General features: G+C 39.9%; 1 protein-coding gene across 1 annotated transcript in view; it reads left to right on the top strand.

The window, feature by feature from the left end:
* LOC307017615 (dihydropyrimidine dehydrogenase [NADP(+)]-like) overlaps positions 1 to 20,997 on the top strand; it is a 78,719-nt gene that overhangs the window by 37,784 nt on the left and 19,938 nt on the right. The window contains exons 6-13 of the mRNA XM_079647247.1: positions 2,079 to 2,275; positions 2,731 to 2,812; positions 3,118 to 3,205; positions 3,404 to 3,511; positions 8,087 to 8,256; positions 8,608 to 8,818; positions 9,872 to 10,056; positions 14,222 to 14,437. Of these exons, the coding sequence (XP_079503373.1) occupies positions 2,079 to 2,275; positions 2,731 to 2,812; positions 3,118 to 3,205; positions 3,404 to 3,511; positions 8,087 to 8,256; positions 8,608 to 8,818; positions 9,872 to 10,056; positions 14,222 to 14,437 (1,257 nt within the window). The remainder of the gene's footprint in view (positions 1 to 2,078; positions 2,276 to 2,730; positions 2,813 to 3,117; positions 3,206 to 3,403; positions 3,512 to 8,086; positions 8,257 to 8,607; positions 8,819 to 9,871; positions 10,057 to 14,221; positions 14,438 to 20,997) is intronic.

Below are 20,997 nucleotides of genomic sequence, written 5' to 3'. Positions count from 1 at the left end.
CTTTTTCCTCTAACACACTTTGTACGGAGTGCCTGGTCAGAGTGAGTGACGTCAGGGATCCAGCTGTGCGCTCTCCTGCCTGTCTGCACGCAGAGAGCTGCTGTTCCCCCACTACGATCGCGGGACGAGGTGGGACTTTCGTCTCTACTTTCTCACAGCGGCCGGTATGTATTGTTCCCAGCCTTCACCCCGTCGGGAAGATAGGCATGTTTGCTATGTTCCAGGTACGGTGATGAGCCATTACGCATGGCACAGGTATGTCTGTGCTTCTAGTGCCGGGCGGACCCAGTGGGGCGCAGACTACATCATGCTTCGCCCTTAACCCAATAGCGATAGCCTTAGAGGGCGAAGCCATATACGAAATAGAACTGAGGTTACCTACTGTAACCCCAGCTTCTATGAGTAAATGGCGCAGCCCTCTAAGTGCGGGGCCCCACTGGCTCTACGAATAGCTGAAGAAAAGTTATGTTGTATGGGAGCAGATTGCCGGGCCACCTTCCTATTTATACCGGAAGGAGGCCCGAGGGTGGGGCCCACCTTGCGGGTGGGCGTGGACTACAAGTGTTTCAGTGCTGCGCGGGGGCGCAGGGGGATTACCCAATAGCGATAGCCTTAGAGGGCTGCGCCATTTACTCATAGAAGCTGGAGTTACAGTAGGTAACCTCAGATACTAAAGATAGGCAGGTACTTGCTTTTAAGCAGAACACAGGGGAAAACAAACTTAGCGGGAGTGTTTACGTGTTCGGCGTAATGACGTACAACGGCCTCGACAATTTCTGTAGTCCTATTCAGCCATTCGGTAACAACCATCGTTTTTCAGACACGTAAACTCTTCAAAAATCCCCAGTGGGGTCACTGCTGATGTATTTAATGTCGTAGAACAAAACGTCAATTACCTCTTAAATTTGTGTCAACCACAGACCTTATTTCGAGCTATTTTCCAAAACCCTATGGAAAAAATGCATTGCTTTTTGAGGAAGGAACCGGAAGTGCTAAAAATGCTAACTTACTTCCGGGTTTTACGATGCGTCACTGCGGCTCTCTATAGCGATAGCCTTAGAGGGCTGCACCATTTACTCATAGAAGCTGGAGTTACAGTAGGTAACCTCAGATTTCCTGCTTGAACAAGTGATACTTATCAAATGAATCATCATCTCATTGTGTCCACAGTGGTAACTGTTCTTCATGGTTACTGTTAAATATGTTCTTTATTCTCGCGTCCAGGAGAGAAGCTTTAAAATGAGACTAAATGGAGTCTCTGAAAAGATTCAAATGGGATACTTTAATTAAAAAAGGCGCGGTAGTGTTACAGACAGAATATTGTTCAGGCAGAAAACGGCTGTGATCTGGCTCTCATGAGCAAGAGAAGAGAGCGAATCCCTCGTCCGGTGCTGCTATATATATCCTCTGCTGGCTCCTCCCCGCCAGCCGGCTCGCCTTGTCTCTAATGTCCGTTGTTGCATTTAAACAGAGTATTGGTACTTTTCACATTCAATATATGCTTAACCCGCCTTTTCTCCTCATATTCTCTTTCATCACTTTTCATGTAACACATTCTAAACGCTGTAACCAATACTCCAAAATATACAGAAAATACTTCACGGCTGGTTTGGTTTCCGGATGTTGTCACATGCTACTCTCGTCTGTAAACAATAATGTATTCAAATAAACTGTACTTTCATTTAATATTCAGCATGGTAGTATCTCGACATCTATAGTTGTAGTGTTAAATCAGTAGGTTTCGGTTTGCACCACTCCATGTCATTTCGCTACTCAATTCACCTCTTTAGGAAATCGTATATTAGCCACATGCTAAATGCTAACCGTAGATGAAGAATTTTCAGAATAAAAGCTTAACTGCTTGTGCACAAGAATTTCTGTTTTTTCAGTATAAAAGAGCGTTTAAACTGACGGTATGTTTAAGCTACATTATACCATCAAAACATTGATTTTAATTTCTAACATTACGTAGGATGACTTAAAGCCATGTTGTGTAGGAAATGAATCAGTGTTATTGTCTGAATGCAGTCTGTTTAAAGTGGGTTGTTTCAAATATATGTATGTGTGTTTCTTCTAAGGTGTTTAGCAAGATGGGCATCCCTCAGATCAGGAATCCTGAACTGCCACCAGCCAATGAGATGCCAGAGATTTACCATGCCCCCATAGCTCTGATTGGTTGTGGCCCTGCGTCAATCAGCTGCGGCTCCTTCCTGGCCCGCCTTGGATATGATAATATTACCATATTTGAGAAACAGATGTGGATTGGAGGGCTGAGGTAACATTTAGTTATTTGATAAAAAAAGATTTTGTCAAAATTCATTGTAGGAACTTTAAAATAGAGTTACCAAACTACTTAGCACATACTGTATTATACAAAGCAAGGCCTAAGATGCAGCAGATGCTAGGAAACATTACAAAATAAAATACAAACAAACTAGTCGCATTCATTTAGCGAAATCTGATTATTTTGTCCCTCTATAATTTGGAAATTGATGGCCTTTATGAAGAAGGGTTGGATTAAAGTCTCTTCGGCAAAAACTGAATTCATACCTGTTTAAAATAAACCAAACCCAAATCAGAGAGGAAGAAAGATTCATGTTGTCCTTTAGAATGATTGAAAAACCTCTTAAACATACTTGTAGTGTTGAAAATGAAGAGAGATATGAAAAAGACAAAGTAAAGGGGAATAAAGGGATGTCACATTCAACACATATGTTTGATTCCCTGCAGCACAGCAGAGATCCCTCAGTTCCGGCTTCCCTATGAGGTTGTGCAGTTTGAAATAGACCTGATGAAGGACTTAGGAGTAAAGGTATGACTCACAGAAACTCCTTCCCTTCTCACACATGTGTTTTAAATGCACCAATTGTCCTCACTATAATAATTGTTTAGCTATTAACTATTGTTTATTCTGTCATCTTTCTTTATTTGTTTATGATCATCTAAATGTGTACTGAAATATGAGGCCAAACAATTCAAATGTATGACGGAGAGCATTCCACATATTGGACAGAAAATGGACAGAGATCAAATAATGTCGTTAATTTAAATGATAAGACCTTTCTGATGATTTGAATCCTTACACAGTCTTAATAAATGTGTGTTTTTATCCAACAGGTGATTTGTGAGAAGGGTCTGGGTGTTGATGGAATGACTTTGACTTCCCTGAAAGAGGAAGGATTCAAGGCAGTCTTCATCGGGATTGGTGAGTGCCTCTTCAGAAAATACCTTTGGCCTGTGGTAGTGTATTATCATTTTGTATACTACAATCCTTCTGTAACAGTGGGATAAATACAGTATGTCTATGTGTGATTGCTTTAAACTGTTATGCAAACATGGCTTCATAGAGTTAATTTATAATAAACATATTTGTTCCTCCTGTTGAACCTGTGTTTGTCTTCAGGTCTCCCTCAGGCCAACAAAGCTAAAATCTTCCAGGATCTGACGATGGATCAGGGCTTCTTCACTTCCAAAGACTTTCTGCCCATGGTGGCTACAGCCAGCAAGAAAGGTACTGTCACACACACGTACGTACGTACGTACGTACGTACGTACGTACATACATACATACATACATACATACATACATACATACATACATACACACACACACACACACACACACACACACACACACACACACACACACACACACACACACACACACACACACACACACACACACACACACACACACACACACACACACACACACACACACACACACACACACACACACACACACACACACACACACACACACACACACACACACACACACAAATCGTTGCATAGGAATGCACAAAATATACAACCCAGTCGGAAGCTGTGTGGTTCATAAAAACATGTTCTTACTCAATATCAAGCCACGATTACTGCTTTTAATGATAAATCGTATAATTTCTGACTTTTTTTGCCGTCCGTGAGGAAAATAAATACTGAAATCTGTATTTTCTTTTTTTTCTTTTGTTCCTTCTAATTTGTTATTCTTTTCTAAATAACAGACTGTTATTTACTCAACAATAACACACAATTATTCTTGTTTTTATTTATTTATTTAATTCTATAATCTCTGGCTTTCTTGCCGTCCGTAGGAACTGGATTTCAAAATAAAATAACCGGAAACAGATACACACCCACTGAAGCTCGCTGATTGGATTGTTTAGCCGCAATGCACATTGGGATATGGTGTTAATGCGATATGATATCCGAAAAACATTTAAAAAGTGTGCTTTCTTTTCTCTTTGGAAGTCATCACATAACGGCATTGTAATACACGGTTCGGCTGCATTAAATATTACACATCGGCAGTAGTTCTTTATTTATAGAGCCCTGATTAGAAGACTATAGACAAACAGGAAGAACTGCCACGGAAGCTGAATACGCGACATGGATCATAAATATATCAGCAATTAAACAACATCTTCAATTTCTCTTCATACAATACGTCTCCTTGCAGTATCAATAGTAATTTGGCTGACTTTTATATTTGATCCAATTGGTAGATAGGTTATATGTACACCATAACGGTGCACAGCTGATAGAAAAGGACTTGTAGATTTTAAAGATATTACTGATTTTCTTTGAATATAAGAATGTAAATACTGAGTTGAAAGAATAGTCAGGGGTTTTGGGTGATGGGAGACACATCTATGGAATCACAATTTCAATAGCTTACCATTAAATGACGGATATACCTTTCTGTCTGTGATGTTTTATAAATCAGATATTAATGTGTAGAAGTAAAACATGAGAAATAATATAGCAATATCCTGTACAATTATGTAAAAACATGAATAAAACGACACATCTTTTACATTACATTACATTGCATATGGCTGACGCTTTTATCCAAAGCGACTTACAATAAGTGCGTTCGACCAACAAAATACAAACTTGAAGAAAACAGAATCATATAAGTACATCAGGTTTCATAGAGCTAAAACATTTCAAGTGCTACTCAACTGGCTTTAGATAAGCCAGTCCTTTATTAGTATATAAGGGCTTTGTTAGTAATTCTATCGCTCGAAGTGGAGTCGAAAGAGATGAGTTTTCAGTCTGCGCCGGAAGATGTGTAAGCTTTCTGCTGTCCTGATGTCAATGGGGAGCTCATTCCACCATTTTGGAGCCAGGATAGCAAACCCACATCTTCAGATGTTATACATACATAAGTGTCCTACACTATCAATACAAAGTTATTATGGCATTGTAGGCTGTGTGTACCTTGTGTGCACCGCCTAATGGTTAAAGCACGTTATTGAATGTTTTTTTTACAGTTTTTCTCGATTGCTAACACACATTTTGTTTTTAATTGCTCGGTTTCTCAGAAGGACTTAACACAATTCACAAAACCCCACACCCAAAGTGCAAAACACCTAATTTCTCCTGCTAAATGAAGAACTGCACTCAAAACTACATAAACACTTACCAAATGCAAACTTTAGCACCAAATATAACACACTTCATTCTTAATACTAAATTGTTTGACCACGCAGTTACACACTGCTGAGCATCATCTAAAGCACTTCCATCTGTTCTGGGCTATGCTCTGTACATAGAGGTTTCTGCAGAGAAAGATTGCTGGAGTATACAGAAATGCAGTAAATGAAGAAATACAAATGAGTTGTTGAAAAAAAATCATATTTTCTAACCTGTTATCAAGTGTAAGTGTCCGTATTACAGAGGCAACAGTACATCGGCTTAGATTAGACTGAACCCTCTGTCCAGCCTCTCTCATCGTCAAACCATGGTTGATAACATTTCATTTCATTAGAGAGTACTCTTCCTCCTCTTCTCACTCTCAGCCCAGTTCTTCCTCTTCCTCTTGCTTCCATGTTGGCTTCCATTGTTGCTGTAAGAAAGTACTCACCTGTGGTCTTTTTATAGTGCTAACATCCTGATTGATGAGCCAACAATTATGCAATCAGGTGTTTGGTCAGGTGGAACGTGTTTCTTGATCATTGGTCCATGTGTGAGGCATTTTGAATATCAGTGTTCTAAACCTGCTAACACCTGACTTTATGTCAGATTCCTGTGTCTTACGTGGAGAAACGTGTGCAGTGGTTTGCAAAAAGTGTCATGTTGATTTACAAATTGTGTGAAAAGCTGAAAACGTGTTTAGAGTTTTGGAGATTTGAGCCGATGTTTTGCTCTTTGAGTGTCAGTTAAAATAATTGTGCTTTATGTATAATTTTAGTGTGCTAGCAATCGAGAAAAACTGTAATATGTTATATTTGATGAAAAAAATATTAAGAGTACATACAAAATAGGGGGAAAGTAGAAGGTCAATGAAAGAAATATAGAATATAAAAAATCAAAAAGATACTGTAAGTGATCTCTACAATAAAACAGTTTAGTGCCGGATGTACAAACATATTAATAGGAGGATGTGGTCCCGTTCGAGTCCAGTTTTGGATAGTCTGCCGTGGTTTCGTTCCATTTCAAAGAGATGTTTGACGCTCGGCGTAACCTTGCTACTCCAACATCCAATCCCAGAGCTTGAAGATTATTCATGGGGTTTGTCAAGCAAAGGGACTGTAGTCCCAAACGATAGTTGAGGATTATGGGTAGTGTAGTGTCTTCGGCCATCCTAAACTCCAAAATGTTTTTCGGATTTCATATCGCATTAACACCATATCCCAACACGCATTGCGGCAAAAACATCCAGTCACCGAGCTAAAACTATAGCTGAGGATCTTGGGTAATCAGTTCAGTGGGTGTGTATTGCAATGATGCTCGAAATGTCCCATATAGGCCTACGTCTGTTTCCTGTTACTGTATTTTGTATTTCACTTCCTGACGGACGGCAAAAAAAGCCAGAGATTATAGAATCAAACAAATAAATAAAAACAAGGATAATTGTGTGTTATTTAGAAAAGAATAACAAATTAGAAGGAAAAAAAAGATTTAAAAAATACAGATTTCAGTATTCTGAGGCTCTGAGCTCCGTTTCTTTTCCTCGTGGACGGCAAAAAAAGTCAGACATTATACGATTTAAAAATAAAAACAACAATTGTGGCTTGATATTGAGTTAGAACATGTTTTTATGAACCCCACAGCTCCTGGTCTTCCAAGACCCGAGTCACCCGACCGGACAAAAAGATGTGGTGCAGGCACGAAACACACTACCCATAGAAATACATTGCTTTTAAAATCATTCTGTGTGACATGGAAAAAATGGGGAAAATCGTGTTGGTGAACATGAATCAATAAATTAAATGTCGTGACTATAACACGAAATGCCGTGAGACTGGGTTGAAATATATCAACCAATATTGGGACATGTATATTATATTATTATGTATTATCAAGATAATGAAGTATGGCTTAATAATTATCAGCGGTATAGCAAGACACATTTATTTCACTTCAAAATGCCAAATAAACCCAGGGGAGACAACATTTCTGCTAACAAGTTTTTCAGGTAAATTAAAGGTCCCATGTCATGCTTTTCCGGTTATTACCCGTCCCCTTGTGTGTTATGAAGGTTTTTATGCATGTAAACGGTCTGCAAAGTCACAAACCCTCAAAGTACACCCTGTAGCGAGAGGGGGGGGCAGGAGCTCCAACAAGCCGTTTAGGATAGAGAGTGAATACACATACTATACAGAGATTCTGTATGAGAAACCAATGTGAGTTTGGAACATTGCACAATATAAATATATTCTAGTAGACCTCAACAATGGAATTATGATCAGTAGAAATGGCCATGACATGGGACCTTTAACATTCGAAGAGTCCAAAAATATTTTCTTTGGATCAGAATCAGATTCAGCGATGCTTTATTAGTCCAACAGCAGGGACATTTAGGTTAGGTCATGTAATGGAATATTACATTATTCTTATTTGATGACCACATTTAAGTCTGTTCAACCCTCTTAAACTACAGGTTAGAAACATATTTTTAATTACAAATCATAATAGCTATCATCCATAGGGAGAAGGTATCGCCAGTATTGGCATCAAAATATCCATTTGATCCATTCTAAAAGAAACATCCACACTTCATCCAGAAAACAGAGTTAAGTTAAAGAGTTAAATCTGTGATAACTCCCATTCCCCTGTCTCCCTGTCTGGTTCCCTGCAGGCATGTGTCAGTGTCGCTCCTCTCTGCCAGAGTTGAGAGGAGTGGTGATCGTCCTCGGGGCCGGGGACACTGCATTTGACTGCGCCACCTCGGCCCTCCGCTGTGGAGCCAGGAGAGTGTTTGTGTGCTTCAGGAAGGGATTCACTAACATCAGGGCCGTCCCTGAGGAGGTAGGGGGGATGGATGGATAGCTAATCAAATGGAAAAATATTAGTCTAGTTGCCAGCACTGTTAACCAGGAAATGTTGAGTACTCCATAGTTTTATGTTAGAATTGTATAGTAAGGGTTCCCGGCACATAAAAACTGTCGGATGATAACTTGTATAATTGGGCAATTTGCACAGATAGCATAAGGTACGTTAATTAGCGCAACTTATGACTTGGCTGATTTGGTTTTGGGGGTTATAGAGGATCTGCCAAGTAATTTTTTTAATTATTGTCTGCATAAGCTGTAATGCTAATTAACGCAACTTATGCTAAATGTGCACATTTCCCAACATATGCTACATGTTCTCTGTCAGATGGAGTTGGCGAAGGAGGAGAAGTGTGAGTTCCTGCCCTTCCTGTCTCCTCGGGAGGTCATCATGAAGAACGGTCGTGTTGCCGGGCTACAGTTATGTCGCACGGAGCAGACTGAGGAAGGTGATTGGCTGGAAGACGAGGAGCAAATTGTCAGGTTGAAGGCTGATTACATCATCAGTGCCTTTGGTTCCATGCTCAACGAGCCGCAAGGTAACCGACCAATCAGCTGCAACACACTGATCAGCAGTTTAGAATTTTTGCTAAATAAAACAAGTGTTGAAAATGAATCATAAGATGTTTATAAATGTTGCTCTCTCTTGTGTGTGTTTTGTATTAAAATTGTAATTTGATCAATATAATGTGCGCAGGAATTAATCCTAAAAGTCGAAAATCTGTTAGCATTTTAGCACATCCAGTTAGCTCAAGGTTCAAGGTTCAAGGCTTTTATTATTCATACGTACATAGCTACAGTGTAGTTATGACGATGAAAATCTTAGTTCACAGGTTAAACCAACAATGCAACACAATTAAACTGAAAAACAGAAAAAATAGTGCATGTAAATACAAAAAAGAAAATAGTAAAATAGTGCAATAACAGTCTATATACAAGTGATTGGAATACCTTGTTGCGAATTAAGTTTTTTTTTAACGTCATTTAGCCTGAAATAAGGTCTCTGGGTAACACAAGCTGAAGAGATTTTAAATATGTACTCTGCCACATAAACTACGTCAGTAAATACCCCACTGGTGAATATCTGAAGCTTCTGCATGTTTTAAAAAACTGTGGTTTCTAACTAGTGACTAAATTAGTCTACCACGTCATTATACCAAACATTAGCCTTTTGCTTAGCTGTTGTGATGCACAGCCATGTGAGATGTAGTTTGTAGCCTAACGTTAGCTTTTTACTTCTGCCAATTATATTTATGCTTCAAAAATCATAAAGTGGTGTCAATGTGTGGATATCACCATCTGAACAAAACGTGTTGGTTGGTATCATAAATGTGTGTTTGCCAGAGATCTTCATCATTCCAAAATCGTCATACATAATCAAAATGTTGATTTTCATTTATTCAATCAACTAATATGTAAACTCTTGGTCTTTATGTGTGACTATGAAAATGATCCTATATTTTATTTATATTTGCAGTTTTACATAAAATAAGAAATGCAGTCTTTCTCAGTCTTGAGTCTTAAGATGTGTTGCCGATCGATGCATAACTTAGATGCAAACATAACTTGATCTATATCTTATCTGTGTGTAGTGAAGGAGGCCATGGCTCTCGTGAAGATGACCCGCTGGGGGACTCCGGAGGTGAACACGGACACCATGCAGACCAGCGAGCCCTGGGTGTTTGCAGGAGGAGACATCGCCGGTTTGGCCAACACCACGGTGGAATCAACGAACGATGGCAAACAGGCTTCATGGCACATTCACAGATACATGCAGGTAAAATGTCTCGGCTTTAACACTCAAGGTTTCAAGGCTTGTATTTGCAACCCTGTCTCCTAAAAATTACGTTCCCACAGAACTAAACTGCATTCTCAATTACGTTTAGTGAGAAACGTATTTTCTCCCACGTTACGTTCGTTATGAACGTATCTCAAATACGTTTATTTTCTACATATCTTCTAGAAATATATTTTCTCCCACGTTACGTTTCTTATGAACGTCTCTTCAATACGTTTATTTTCTACATATCTTCGCCATTTATTGTCTTGATTAAAATAATGATAATAGTCATTTATAAATATCATTTTAGACCACACATTTAAAATCAGTAGGCGAGGCTGTAATTTCGCCAGCTGTTACTCTCATGAGCGAGGCAGAAAATAATAGTTTTAACATGCCAAAAAGCTGCTGTGTTGTTTATTGAACCTCAAAGAAGCACTTCCTCTAAGAAGAAAGGACAGTAACAGAAGATCTCTGTGATGCCAGATGTGGTTTTGTTAATGCGATATGATATCCGAAAAAAAATTCAGTTTAGGATGGCCGAAGACACTACACTACCCATAATCCCCAGCTATCGTTTGGGACTACAGTCCCGTTGACAAACCCCGTGATTAATCTTCAAGCTCTGGGATTGGATGTTGGAGTGGCACTGCGCCAAGGTTACGCCGAGCGTCAAGCTCTTTGAAATGGAACGAAACCACGGCAGACTCTTCAAAACTGGACTCGAACGCCCCCCCCAGAACTACACATGCTGGCTATTGTGTTTCGCAACATGTTCTCTAAGGCTGGGAATTGTAGTTTTAAAAGATGTTTTCGTTTTTCCCAAAATTAGAAGTTGACAGTATTTGATTATTGGTGCTTGAGAAGACTAAACATTTATCTGCAGATCTCTATAAAGTATATTAATTACTTGTTATTCTCTACTAATAGTTCATTAAAAACTGTATATAATGGCTATTTTGCACATCCCTTTCAAGATTTCAAGATTTTCTAAGGTTTATTAACATATCATATACACAACTACGGTGTAGTTATGCAATGAATGAAAAACTTGGGTCGCAGGTTCCTCAACAGTGCATTACAAGACATCTATCAATATGTGTGTATACCTCCACCATTAAACTGTCAAATTCTGCACATTTCTTATACTATCTACATACATAAGAGTATAATTAATGTGTATAGTATCAGTTAAAATAAGTGCTTCAACATAGTTAACATTGCAGGAAAGCAATATATTAGACGTTAAGTACTTTGTCAGGCTTAATATTTATCTGTAGATAGATACCCCCAAAGCTTTTTTCTTATTTGAAAGAAGACCTTAACCTAAAGTATTCTTTAATGTGTTTGTCTGTTTTGCACATGCTCCTATTAATATCTTTGTACATCCAGCACTAAACTGTATTATTGTAGAGATCACTTACAGTATCTTCTTGATTTTTTATATTCTACTTCCCCCCTATGAAAGTATGTACTCTTAATATTTTTTGAATCAAATAACATTATTCAACAAAAATAACATTATTCAACAAAAATAATTCAATAACGTGCTTTAACCACTAGGTGGTGCACACAAGGTACACACAGCATACTAATAATAACTTTGTATTATTAGTGTAGGACATTTATGTATGTATAACATCTGAAGATGTGTAGTTTTATTCATGTTTTTACATAATTTTACTGGATATTGCTATACTATTTCTCATGTTTTACTTCTGCACATTAATATCTGATTTGTAAAACATCACAGACATAAAGGCATATCCGTCATTTAATGGTAAGCTATTGAAATTGTGATTCAATAGATGTGTCTCCCATCACCCAAATCCCCTGACTATTCTCTCAACTCAGTATTTACATTCTTATATTCAAGAAAGAAAATCAGTAATATCTTTAAAAACTACAAGTCATTTTCTATCAGCTTTGCACCTTTATGGTGTAAATATAGCCTATCTACCAATTGGATCAAATGTAAAAGTCAGCCGAATTACTTTTGATATTGCAAGGAGACGTATTTTGTGAAAAAAAATGCAAGATGTTGTTTAATTGTTGATATATGTATGATCCACGTCACATATTCAGTTTTGGCGGCAGTTCTTCAAGTTTGTCCAGAAGTCTTCTCATCAGGGCTCTATAAATAAAGAACTACGGCAGATATGTAATATTTAATGCAGCCGAACCGTGTATTACAATGCCGTCATGTGATGACTTCCAAAGAGAAAAGCAAGAACACTCGGAATAAAGTATTATTATTATTTTCTTTAAATGTTTTCGGATATCATATCGCATTAACATCATATCCCAACATGCATTGCGGCTAAAACATCCAATCAACGAGGTTCAAGCTGAGGATCTTGGGTAATCTGTTCAGTGGGTTTGTGGTGTGTATCACTCGAAATGTCCCTTATAGGCCTACGTCTGTTTCCGGTGACTTTATTTACAGCTAAAAAGCATGCTAAAAAGCCCAAGATTATAGAATTAAACAAATAAAAACAAGGATAATTGTGTGTTATTGTTGAGTAAATAACAGTATGTTATTTAGAAAAGACTAACAAATTAGAAGGAAAAAAAGATTGAAAAAAAATACAGATTTCAGTATTTTGAGACTCTAAGCCACATTTATTTTCCTCACATATGGGAAAAAAAGTCAGACATTATACGATTTAAAATAAAAACAAATAAATGAAAAGATAAAACACTGGCATGTAATTTACGTTAGAATAAATAGATTGGTTTTGAATAATTGATGAGAGTAAAATCTACGTCACTTTACAGCCCCGCCCACTTTTGGGGAAACCAACGCTGTCATTTGAACGGCGATGAAGCCTGAAGCCACAGATATCTTCTGTTACTGTCCTTTCTTCTTAGAGGAAGTACAGAAACACGTAACTCTGGATTTGTTTTAATGTTTGAGGTGCAATAAACGACACAACAGCTTTTTGGCTCGTTAAAACTCTTATGTTCTGCCTCGCTCATGAGAGTAACAGCTGGCGAAATTACAGCCTCGCCTCCTGATTTCAAATGTGTGCTCTAAAATGATATTTATAAATGACTATTATAATTATTATAAGCAAGACAATAAATAGCAAAGATATGTAGAAAATAAACATATTTAAGATACGTTCATAAGAAACGTAACGTGGGAGAAAATATGTTTCTTGAAGATATGTATAAATAAACGTATTTGAGATACGTTCATAACGAACGTAACGTGGGAGAAAATACGTTTCTCGCTAAACGTAATTGAGAATGCAGTTTAGTTCTGTGGGAACGTAATTTTTAGGAGACAGGGTTGGTATTTGTCATACGTACATAGCGACATGTATGTCTATTACAAAGGCTCCCAGGCTCCTCCAACAGTGCAACACAATAATACAGATGAACACAAAAAAATAGTGCAAGTAAATAGTAAATATAAAAGGAAAAATAGTAAAAATAGAAATAGTGAATTAGTGCAAGTGATGGAATGATATATAAGATAAATTAGATAAATAATGTATAAGTAGCCAAAACACATCTTTATAAAAACAGAGCTCAGACCAGATCTAAACCAGTTGTGTGACAAGAAGCTAAGACAGTATGTAATCTTGGTTGGGATTTGTAATTCAGTCTTAAGAAGTCCTAACTTGAACTCGCCCACCGAGGTTATAACTGAATTTAAACTCAAATAGTCCATATCTTTGTTTTCAGACCTTTATCTCATTTTATTTGAAAAGTCGGCTAGGTAACTCTGTGAAGAGGTGTACCTGACATTTGAACCTCATCTTTGATTGTATATATCTATGGTATGTTCAAGTTAGCCCGATAACTTTTTTGTATTTGCAATTTCTTCAAATTGGCATGTATCGTGTAAGTGAACACAGCTTGGCTCCAAATGCAGGGCTTTGCTGCAAAAAATGTTGAACCATGCAACATTTTCACAACTTTTTCCAAATCTATATCGTATTCTCCTCTCGTTTGATTTGCGTTTTACTGTCAACGTAGTTCATGACTCTTAAATGTTTCATATTTTCGGTATGTTCAGAAGATCATGAATGCAGCACACTAATGGGACTTTGTCCTTAACAAGAGTATATGTTGATGTTTTTAACTCCGGCCTACCTCCATAAATGTAAACTAATGATGTAGGTCAAATGTCCCCCTTCCCCCCCTCCTGCAGTCTCAGCATGGACACTCAGTGGACCCGGTTCCCAAGCTGCCACTGTTCTACAGTGCTATAGATCAGGTGGACATCAGCGTGGAGCTTTGTGGAATACATTTCCCCAACCCATTTGGCCTGGCGTCTGCCCCCCCAACCACCAGCACCGCTATGATCAGAAGAGCTTTTGAACAGGGATGGGGCTTTGCTCTGACCAAGACCTTTGGACTGAACAAGGTACAGTGTACATAACAACCTTGCAACATTGAAATGTTGCCAGAACCGGAGCCTTCTGGAACCCACTCACACAGCCTGTACACATTTTACTGTGACCATTTTCACATGAGGCTTATTTAGTTTGTCCCAGGTCTATTTAGTTTCAAGGTATGTTCAAAATAGACTATTTGAAAACTAACACAGATAGTTACATCTAAATAAAAGCAGCCAAAATAAAAGACTGCAATCAACAATAATTTTTCATAGTTGATCAGTCATTTTCTTGATTAATTGTATAGTCTTGTAAAGGTCTGAAAAATATTGCATTAGACTTACGTGAAACCCAGTTTAGCCCAATTCATATTGCATTATGTTGTCCAACCAACAGTCAAAACCTACATATTTTTACTTTACTATGATAAAACAATTAAAAGCGAGAAAAAATACACAATCCATCCAACAAGTAATCATATTTGAGAACCTGACTATTAGTGTTACGAACATGGATTCACAAGGGAAAAAAGGACTCAAATGCACGACCCGGGAGCCAGAGATAAAGTATAAGTAATATACTTTTATTTGCCAAAAGGATATAGAAAAAGGTGACAAAAATAAAGAGTTTCAATAAGGCTCAACAAAAAACACTCACAGCGTGAGGAACAAAACTTACAAAAAGTTTTCAGGAGCATGAATCAGGTATGTGTCAAGAGAATCAAAAACTGATGAGCAGAGTTCTGAGATGAGGACAGGACAAGAAACATAGACCTGACCATGAACATAGACAAAAACGAACTGACACTGGGAGACTGGGGAATTTAAACACAGGGTAACAAGACACAGGTGGGAACAATCAGGGGCGAGGCTGACACTGACGAGCACAGGAGACACAGAAGGGGTGATAGATGAAAACAATCATGAACAGTAACACCAAAGGAAGACATTTATATCAGATACAAAGGGAAGTAGGAACAGGAAGCACTTGGGGGAGTAGTAGAAGAGAGCAGAGCATCAACAGCAGGATAAAATTGGGACACTCTGGAATAAACTCATCACTGCATCTGATTGGAAAACATCCAAATGGCAATTGTGATGGTTGCCAACAACCAGAGACAATACATCATGTATTTTTTAGCTGCCCGGACTATAACAGACAAAGATTCATTCTGAAAACTGCACTGGAACAACTCAACATCAAGGACATGGATTTCAAGGCAATATTTGAAAGTAAATCAAGAAATGAAGCAAACAAGCTGATCTTCAAATTCCTCAAAAGCACTGGTCTGAGGACAAGGATTTAGTATGAACATTTAATAACTAAACAGTAGGTGGCGATATATGCTCCAAGTGGAAGCGATTCGCCATTAAAGAAAAGAAGAAGAAGAAGAAGAACAATCATGAAATTAGACACACCAGGGAGACTAACGACAGACATGAAAACACAGGGGGAAAGACCAGACAATACACAGAGAGGAAAACATGACAAGGAGAAAAGCAAAACACCCACTACCAGACACACAAAACTAAAAACGTGATACAACACAAGAATCGTGACAATTAGAATTGTTGCCAGTTGATTTCAAGCTCAAAAGTATTATTGGAACTGTTGAAATTATAATATTTGTGGGAGAAGCTTCTGTGTAGCAATGCAGGAGGTGTCACCGACTCAAAGAGAAATGAGGAGAGCTGGAGCTCTGATGTCAAACACTGATGGGTTTATTTGGAGCTTCGGCCGGAGAATTCACAAAACAAGTCAAAGAGCCAGAGGTTCTGACTGCACGGTGGAGTTGCCACGTCAATTCTGAAGAACTCTACCCCAGACCCATGTATTTAGCTAGTTCAGAGAGAATAATCAACATTGTGCATAACAAGATAGAATCATAACACCTTTATCAGCTGACGCCAACAGGAAGGAACAGGGAGACAGAACACTGAGAGCACAGCAGCCAAGGTTACAGGTGCGTGTGCTCAGTCAGGACAGTTTGAACTGATACACTGGGTCAAAGTTATGGACCTTGGAAAATATTTCCCCAACAGTTCATCTCTTTTTATCAATTTTGATAATCTAAAAACCTTAGTCTAATAATATTTTGTTCAATACTTAAATCAATGGGTGTCTTCAGATTTGAGTGTGGACTCACCTCACATCAATTACATCACAAAGTAGAATAAGATTGAAACATTCAGTCACAATGATTGATACAGCCAATCATAATAGAAAAATCATCTCTCATCAGTGTTTAGATCAACTTTTGTCAAAAGCATAATAATGAACAAATAATATCACAGATACATAATAACAAAAACATTTATTTTAAACTAATATCTTTTAACTAGGGCTGTCAGTCGATTAAAATATTTAATCGCGATTAATCGCATGATTGTCCATAGTTAATCGCGATTAATCGCCAATTAATCGCACATTTTTTATCTGTTCTAAATGTACCTTAGAGGAATATTTTTCAAGTTTTTAATACTCTTATCAACATATGAGTGAAGAAATATGCTTTATGCAAATGTTTATTATCATTTGAACAATGACAAATATTCTCATGAATATTAAACACAACAACCTCTGAACATTACAAATATTCGCCTCAATTAAATCTGGAACCTCTCTCATACAATAATACAATACAGTGTGTGTGTGTGTGTGTGTGTGTGTGTGTGTGTGTGTGTGTGTGTGTGTGTGTGTGTGTGTGTGTGTGTGTGTGTGTGTGTGTGTGTGTGTGTGTGTGTGTGTGTGTGTGTGTGTGTGTGTGTGTGTGTGTGTGTGTGTGTGTGTGTGTGTGTGTGTGTGTGTGTGTGTGTGTGTGATGGATCGTTGGAGCTATGTGCGACTCAAGGCATATGCTCGAACGGGAGCTGCCTGGAAGCTGCAATCATGTTGCGCGCACTATCCGTGCTGAGTGTGCTGACTTTTCCCACAATGTCCCACTGTCAGGCTACCTGCATGAAGTCAAGTGCTCGGCGCAGTTGTCGGCGAAATGTCACTCCTCTGTTTTCATTTAAACAGCTCCTTATATCCGTTAGCGCAGCTAGCTAGCACCAGATGCTAACAACAACAACAATACACGTAAGGTCTCTCTCTCGCGCCACACATACACACACCCTCCCGGTCCTCCCGATGGCCAGTCCGTGCCTGCCGGTGAGCGTGGAAGTGTGGTCTGCCGCAAGCGGACGAGCGGGGCTGTCAGCATCAGCTTGTAGATGGTATTTTAAACTCAATGCGTTCTGAAACTACGGGGCGGTTGAGGACAAAAAATACACATGCGTTAATTTTTTTTTGCGTTAACGCGTTATTAACGCGTTAACTTGACAGCCCTAGTTTTAACATTTAATCTCACTTATCAAACTATAAAATCAAAACCAGCTTGCAGTTTAAAGATTTACTTTAAGGCAATCACTAGTCAAAAACAATTTAAACTTAGGGTCCAGCTAATAGGGATGTAAGCGATTATTCGATTTTTCGAATATTCGTTACAGTCTCCATAATCGAAAGTTATTTTTTAAAATTCGATTTTATTTATATATTTTTTATTATTATTTATGTTTTTCTTTTTTTTCCTGGCTTAGTTTCAACCAAAATATAGACTAATGCTAATAACAGTAATAGTATTAATAATTGTAAATGGCCATTGGTCACACCACCAGTTTGTTTTACTGTAAACTTGGAGGAAGCCAGCAGCACGAATAATTGATTAATCGATTAATATTCGCCAGGGCTGTCCGATTTTCAAATTTGATCATGGTCAGTTTCTGGCATCCCTACCAGCTAAGGTATAAAAATTCACAGTTAATGTATAAAATTCACAGTGGTGATTTGATCAACCTGTAATCTGCAAAGTTGCAGTGTCTTCAATTTTTAGGATTACTTTTACGTTTACTTAATTACGTTTTTGTCAAGAGTAAGGCACTTAGTCTTAGTAAAATCAATACATTCCTTTTAGTCAAGTACATTTTTCAAAATCTGAAAAGAAAAAGTTCGGCAAATATTCAAAGACTTTTGTAAAAACCTGGAAAGGAAGGATTAAACATTCTTAAAACTTGAATTATTACATTTGTAAATGCTACCGCTGATCTGTACCAAATTAAGTCTATCACTTATTCCTATTAGCCATACTTACCTGAACATCTACTTATGGTACTTGGAAAGGGTTCTTCTGTGTTTATCTAATGTTGAATATAGAATATACATTTCTTTAAATTATTATTAATTTATTAATTTGAGGATCAAATATGCTAAATAATTGTTATATCCATCATCCATCCATCCATCTTCTCCCGCTTATCCGTGATCGGGTCGTGGGGGTAGCAGTTCCAGCAGAGAGCCCCAAACTTTCTTTTCCCTGGCCACATCAACCAGCTCTGACTGGGGGATCCCAAGGTGCTCCCAGGCCAGCGAAGAGATATAATCCCTCCACCTGGTCCTAGGTCTACCCCTTGGTCTCTTACCAGCTGGACGTGCCTGGAACACCTCCCTAGGGAGGCGCCCAGGTGGCATCCTAACTAGGTGCCCGAACCACCTCAACTGGCTCCTTTCGACGCGAAGGAGGAGCGGTTCAACTCCGAGTGCCTCCCGGATGACTGAACTTCTCACCTTATCCCTAAGGGAGACGCCAGCCACCCTGCGGAGAAAACCCATCTCGGCCGCTTGTACCCGCGATCTCGTTCTTTCGGTCATGACCATTCCTTCATGACCATAGGTGAGGGTAGGAACGAAAATGGCCCGGTAAACAGAGAGCTTTGCCTTCTGGCTCAGCTCCCTTTTCGTCACAACGGTGCGCTGCTCCGATTCTCCGGCCCATCTCACGCTCCATTGTTCTCTCACTCGAGAACAAGACCCCGAGATACTTGAACTCCTTCACTTGGGGTAAGGACTGATTCCCTACTTGGAGTGGACAGTCCATCGGTTTCCTGCTGAGAACCATGGCCTCAGATTTGAAGGTGCTGATCCTCATCCCGCTTCACACTCGGTTGCGAACCGATCCAGTGAGTGCTGAAGGTCGCAGACCGATGAAGCCATTAGAACCACATCATCTGCAAAAAGCAGTGGTGCAATCCTTAGTCCACCGAACTGTAGACCCCCTCCCCCGCGACTACGCCTCGAAATCCGATCCATGTATATTACAAACAGGATTGGTGACAAAGCGCAGCCCTGGCAGAGGCCAACCCTAACCGGAAATGGGTCCGACTTACTGCCGAGGACCCGGACACAGCTCTCGCTTTGGGAGTACAGAGATTGGATGGCCCTGAGTAGAGACCCCCTCACCCCATACTCCCGCAGCACCTCCCACAGTAACTCCCTTGGAACTCGGTCATACGCCTTCTCCAAGTCTACAAAACACATGTAGACCGGATAAGCGTACTCCCAGGCCCCCTCCAGGATCCTTGTGAGAGTAAAAAGCTGATCCGTCGTTCCACGACCAGGACGGAATCCGCATTGTTCCTCCTCAATCTGAGTTTCGACAATCGGCCTGACCCTCCTTTCGAGTACCTTAGATTAAACTTTCCCGGGGAGGCTGAGTAGTGTGATGCCTCTGTAATTGGCACACACCCTCTGATCCCCCTTTTTGAAAAGGGGAACCACCACCCCGGTCTGCCACTCCTTCTGTACTGTTTCCGACTTCCACGCAACGTTGATGAGACGTGTCAACCATGACAGTCCCTCAACACCCAGAGCCTTCAGCATTTCTGGGCGGATCTCATCCACCCCCGGGGCTTTGCCACTGTGGAGTTGTTTGACGACCTCAGTGACCTCCCCCCGGGAGATTGGTGTTGATCCCCCGTCATACTCCAGCTCTGCCTCTAACATAGAGGGCGGAGTTGTCGGGTTCAGGAGTTCCTCAAAGTGTTCCTTCCAACGCCCTAACACTCCATCAGTTGAGGTAAACAACGTCCCATCCTTACTGTATACAGCTTGGATGATTCCCTGCTTCCCCCTCCTGAGGTGTCGGAAAGTTTTCCAGAACAACTTTGGTGCCGCCCGAAAGTCCTTTTCCATGTCTTCTCCGAACTTCTCCCACACCCGCTGCTTTGCCTCAGCCACGGCTGAGGCTGCTGTCCTTCGGGCCCGTCGGTACCTTGCAACTGCCTCGGGAGTCCCCCGGGATAACAAATCCCTGAAGGCCTCCTTCTTCAGTCGGACGGCTTCCCTGACCACCGGTGTCCACCAGGAGGTTCGGGGGAGTACCGCCCCTTGAGGCACCTAGGACCTTGAGACCACAGCTCCCCGCCGTGGCTTCGGCAATAGAGGCTTTGAACACCGACCACTCTGGTTCAATGTCCCCAACCTCCACAGGAATGCCCGAAAAGCTCAGCCGGAGGTGTGAGGTGAAGGCCTCCTGAACTTGGGCCTCCTCCAGACGTTCCCAGTTCACCCGAACTACACGTTTGGGCTTACCAGGTCTATCCAGAGGCTTCCCCCGCCACTCGACCCAACTCACCACCAGATGGTGATCAGTTGACAACTCCGCCCCTCTCTTTACCCGAGTGTCCAAAACATACAGCCTCAGGTCCGATGATACGATAACGAAATCGATCATGGACCTTCTGCCTAGGGTGCTCTGGTACCACGTACACTT

The sequence above is a fragment of the Notothenia rossii genome (genome assembly GCF_949606895.1).
Source record: "Notothenia rossii genome assembly, chromosome: 9".
Lineage (NCBI taxonomy): Eukaryota > Metazoa > Chordata > Actinopteri > Perciformes > Nototheniidae > Notothenia > Notothenia rossii.
Note: the sequence above shows the minus strand (reverse complement) of the source record. Positions and strands in the feature narration are given on the sequence as shown.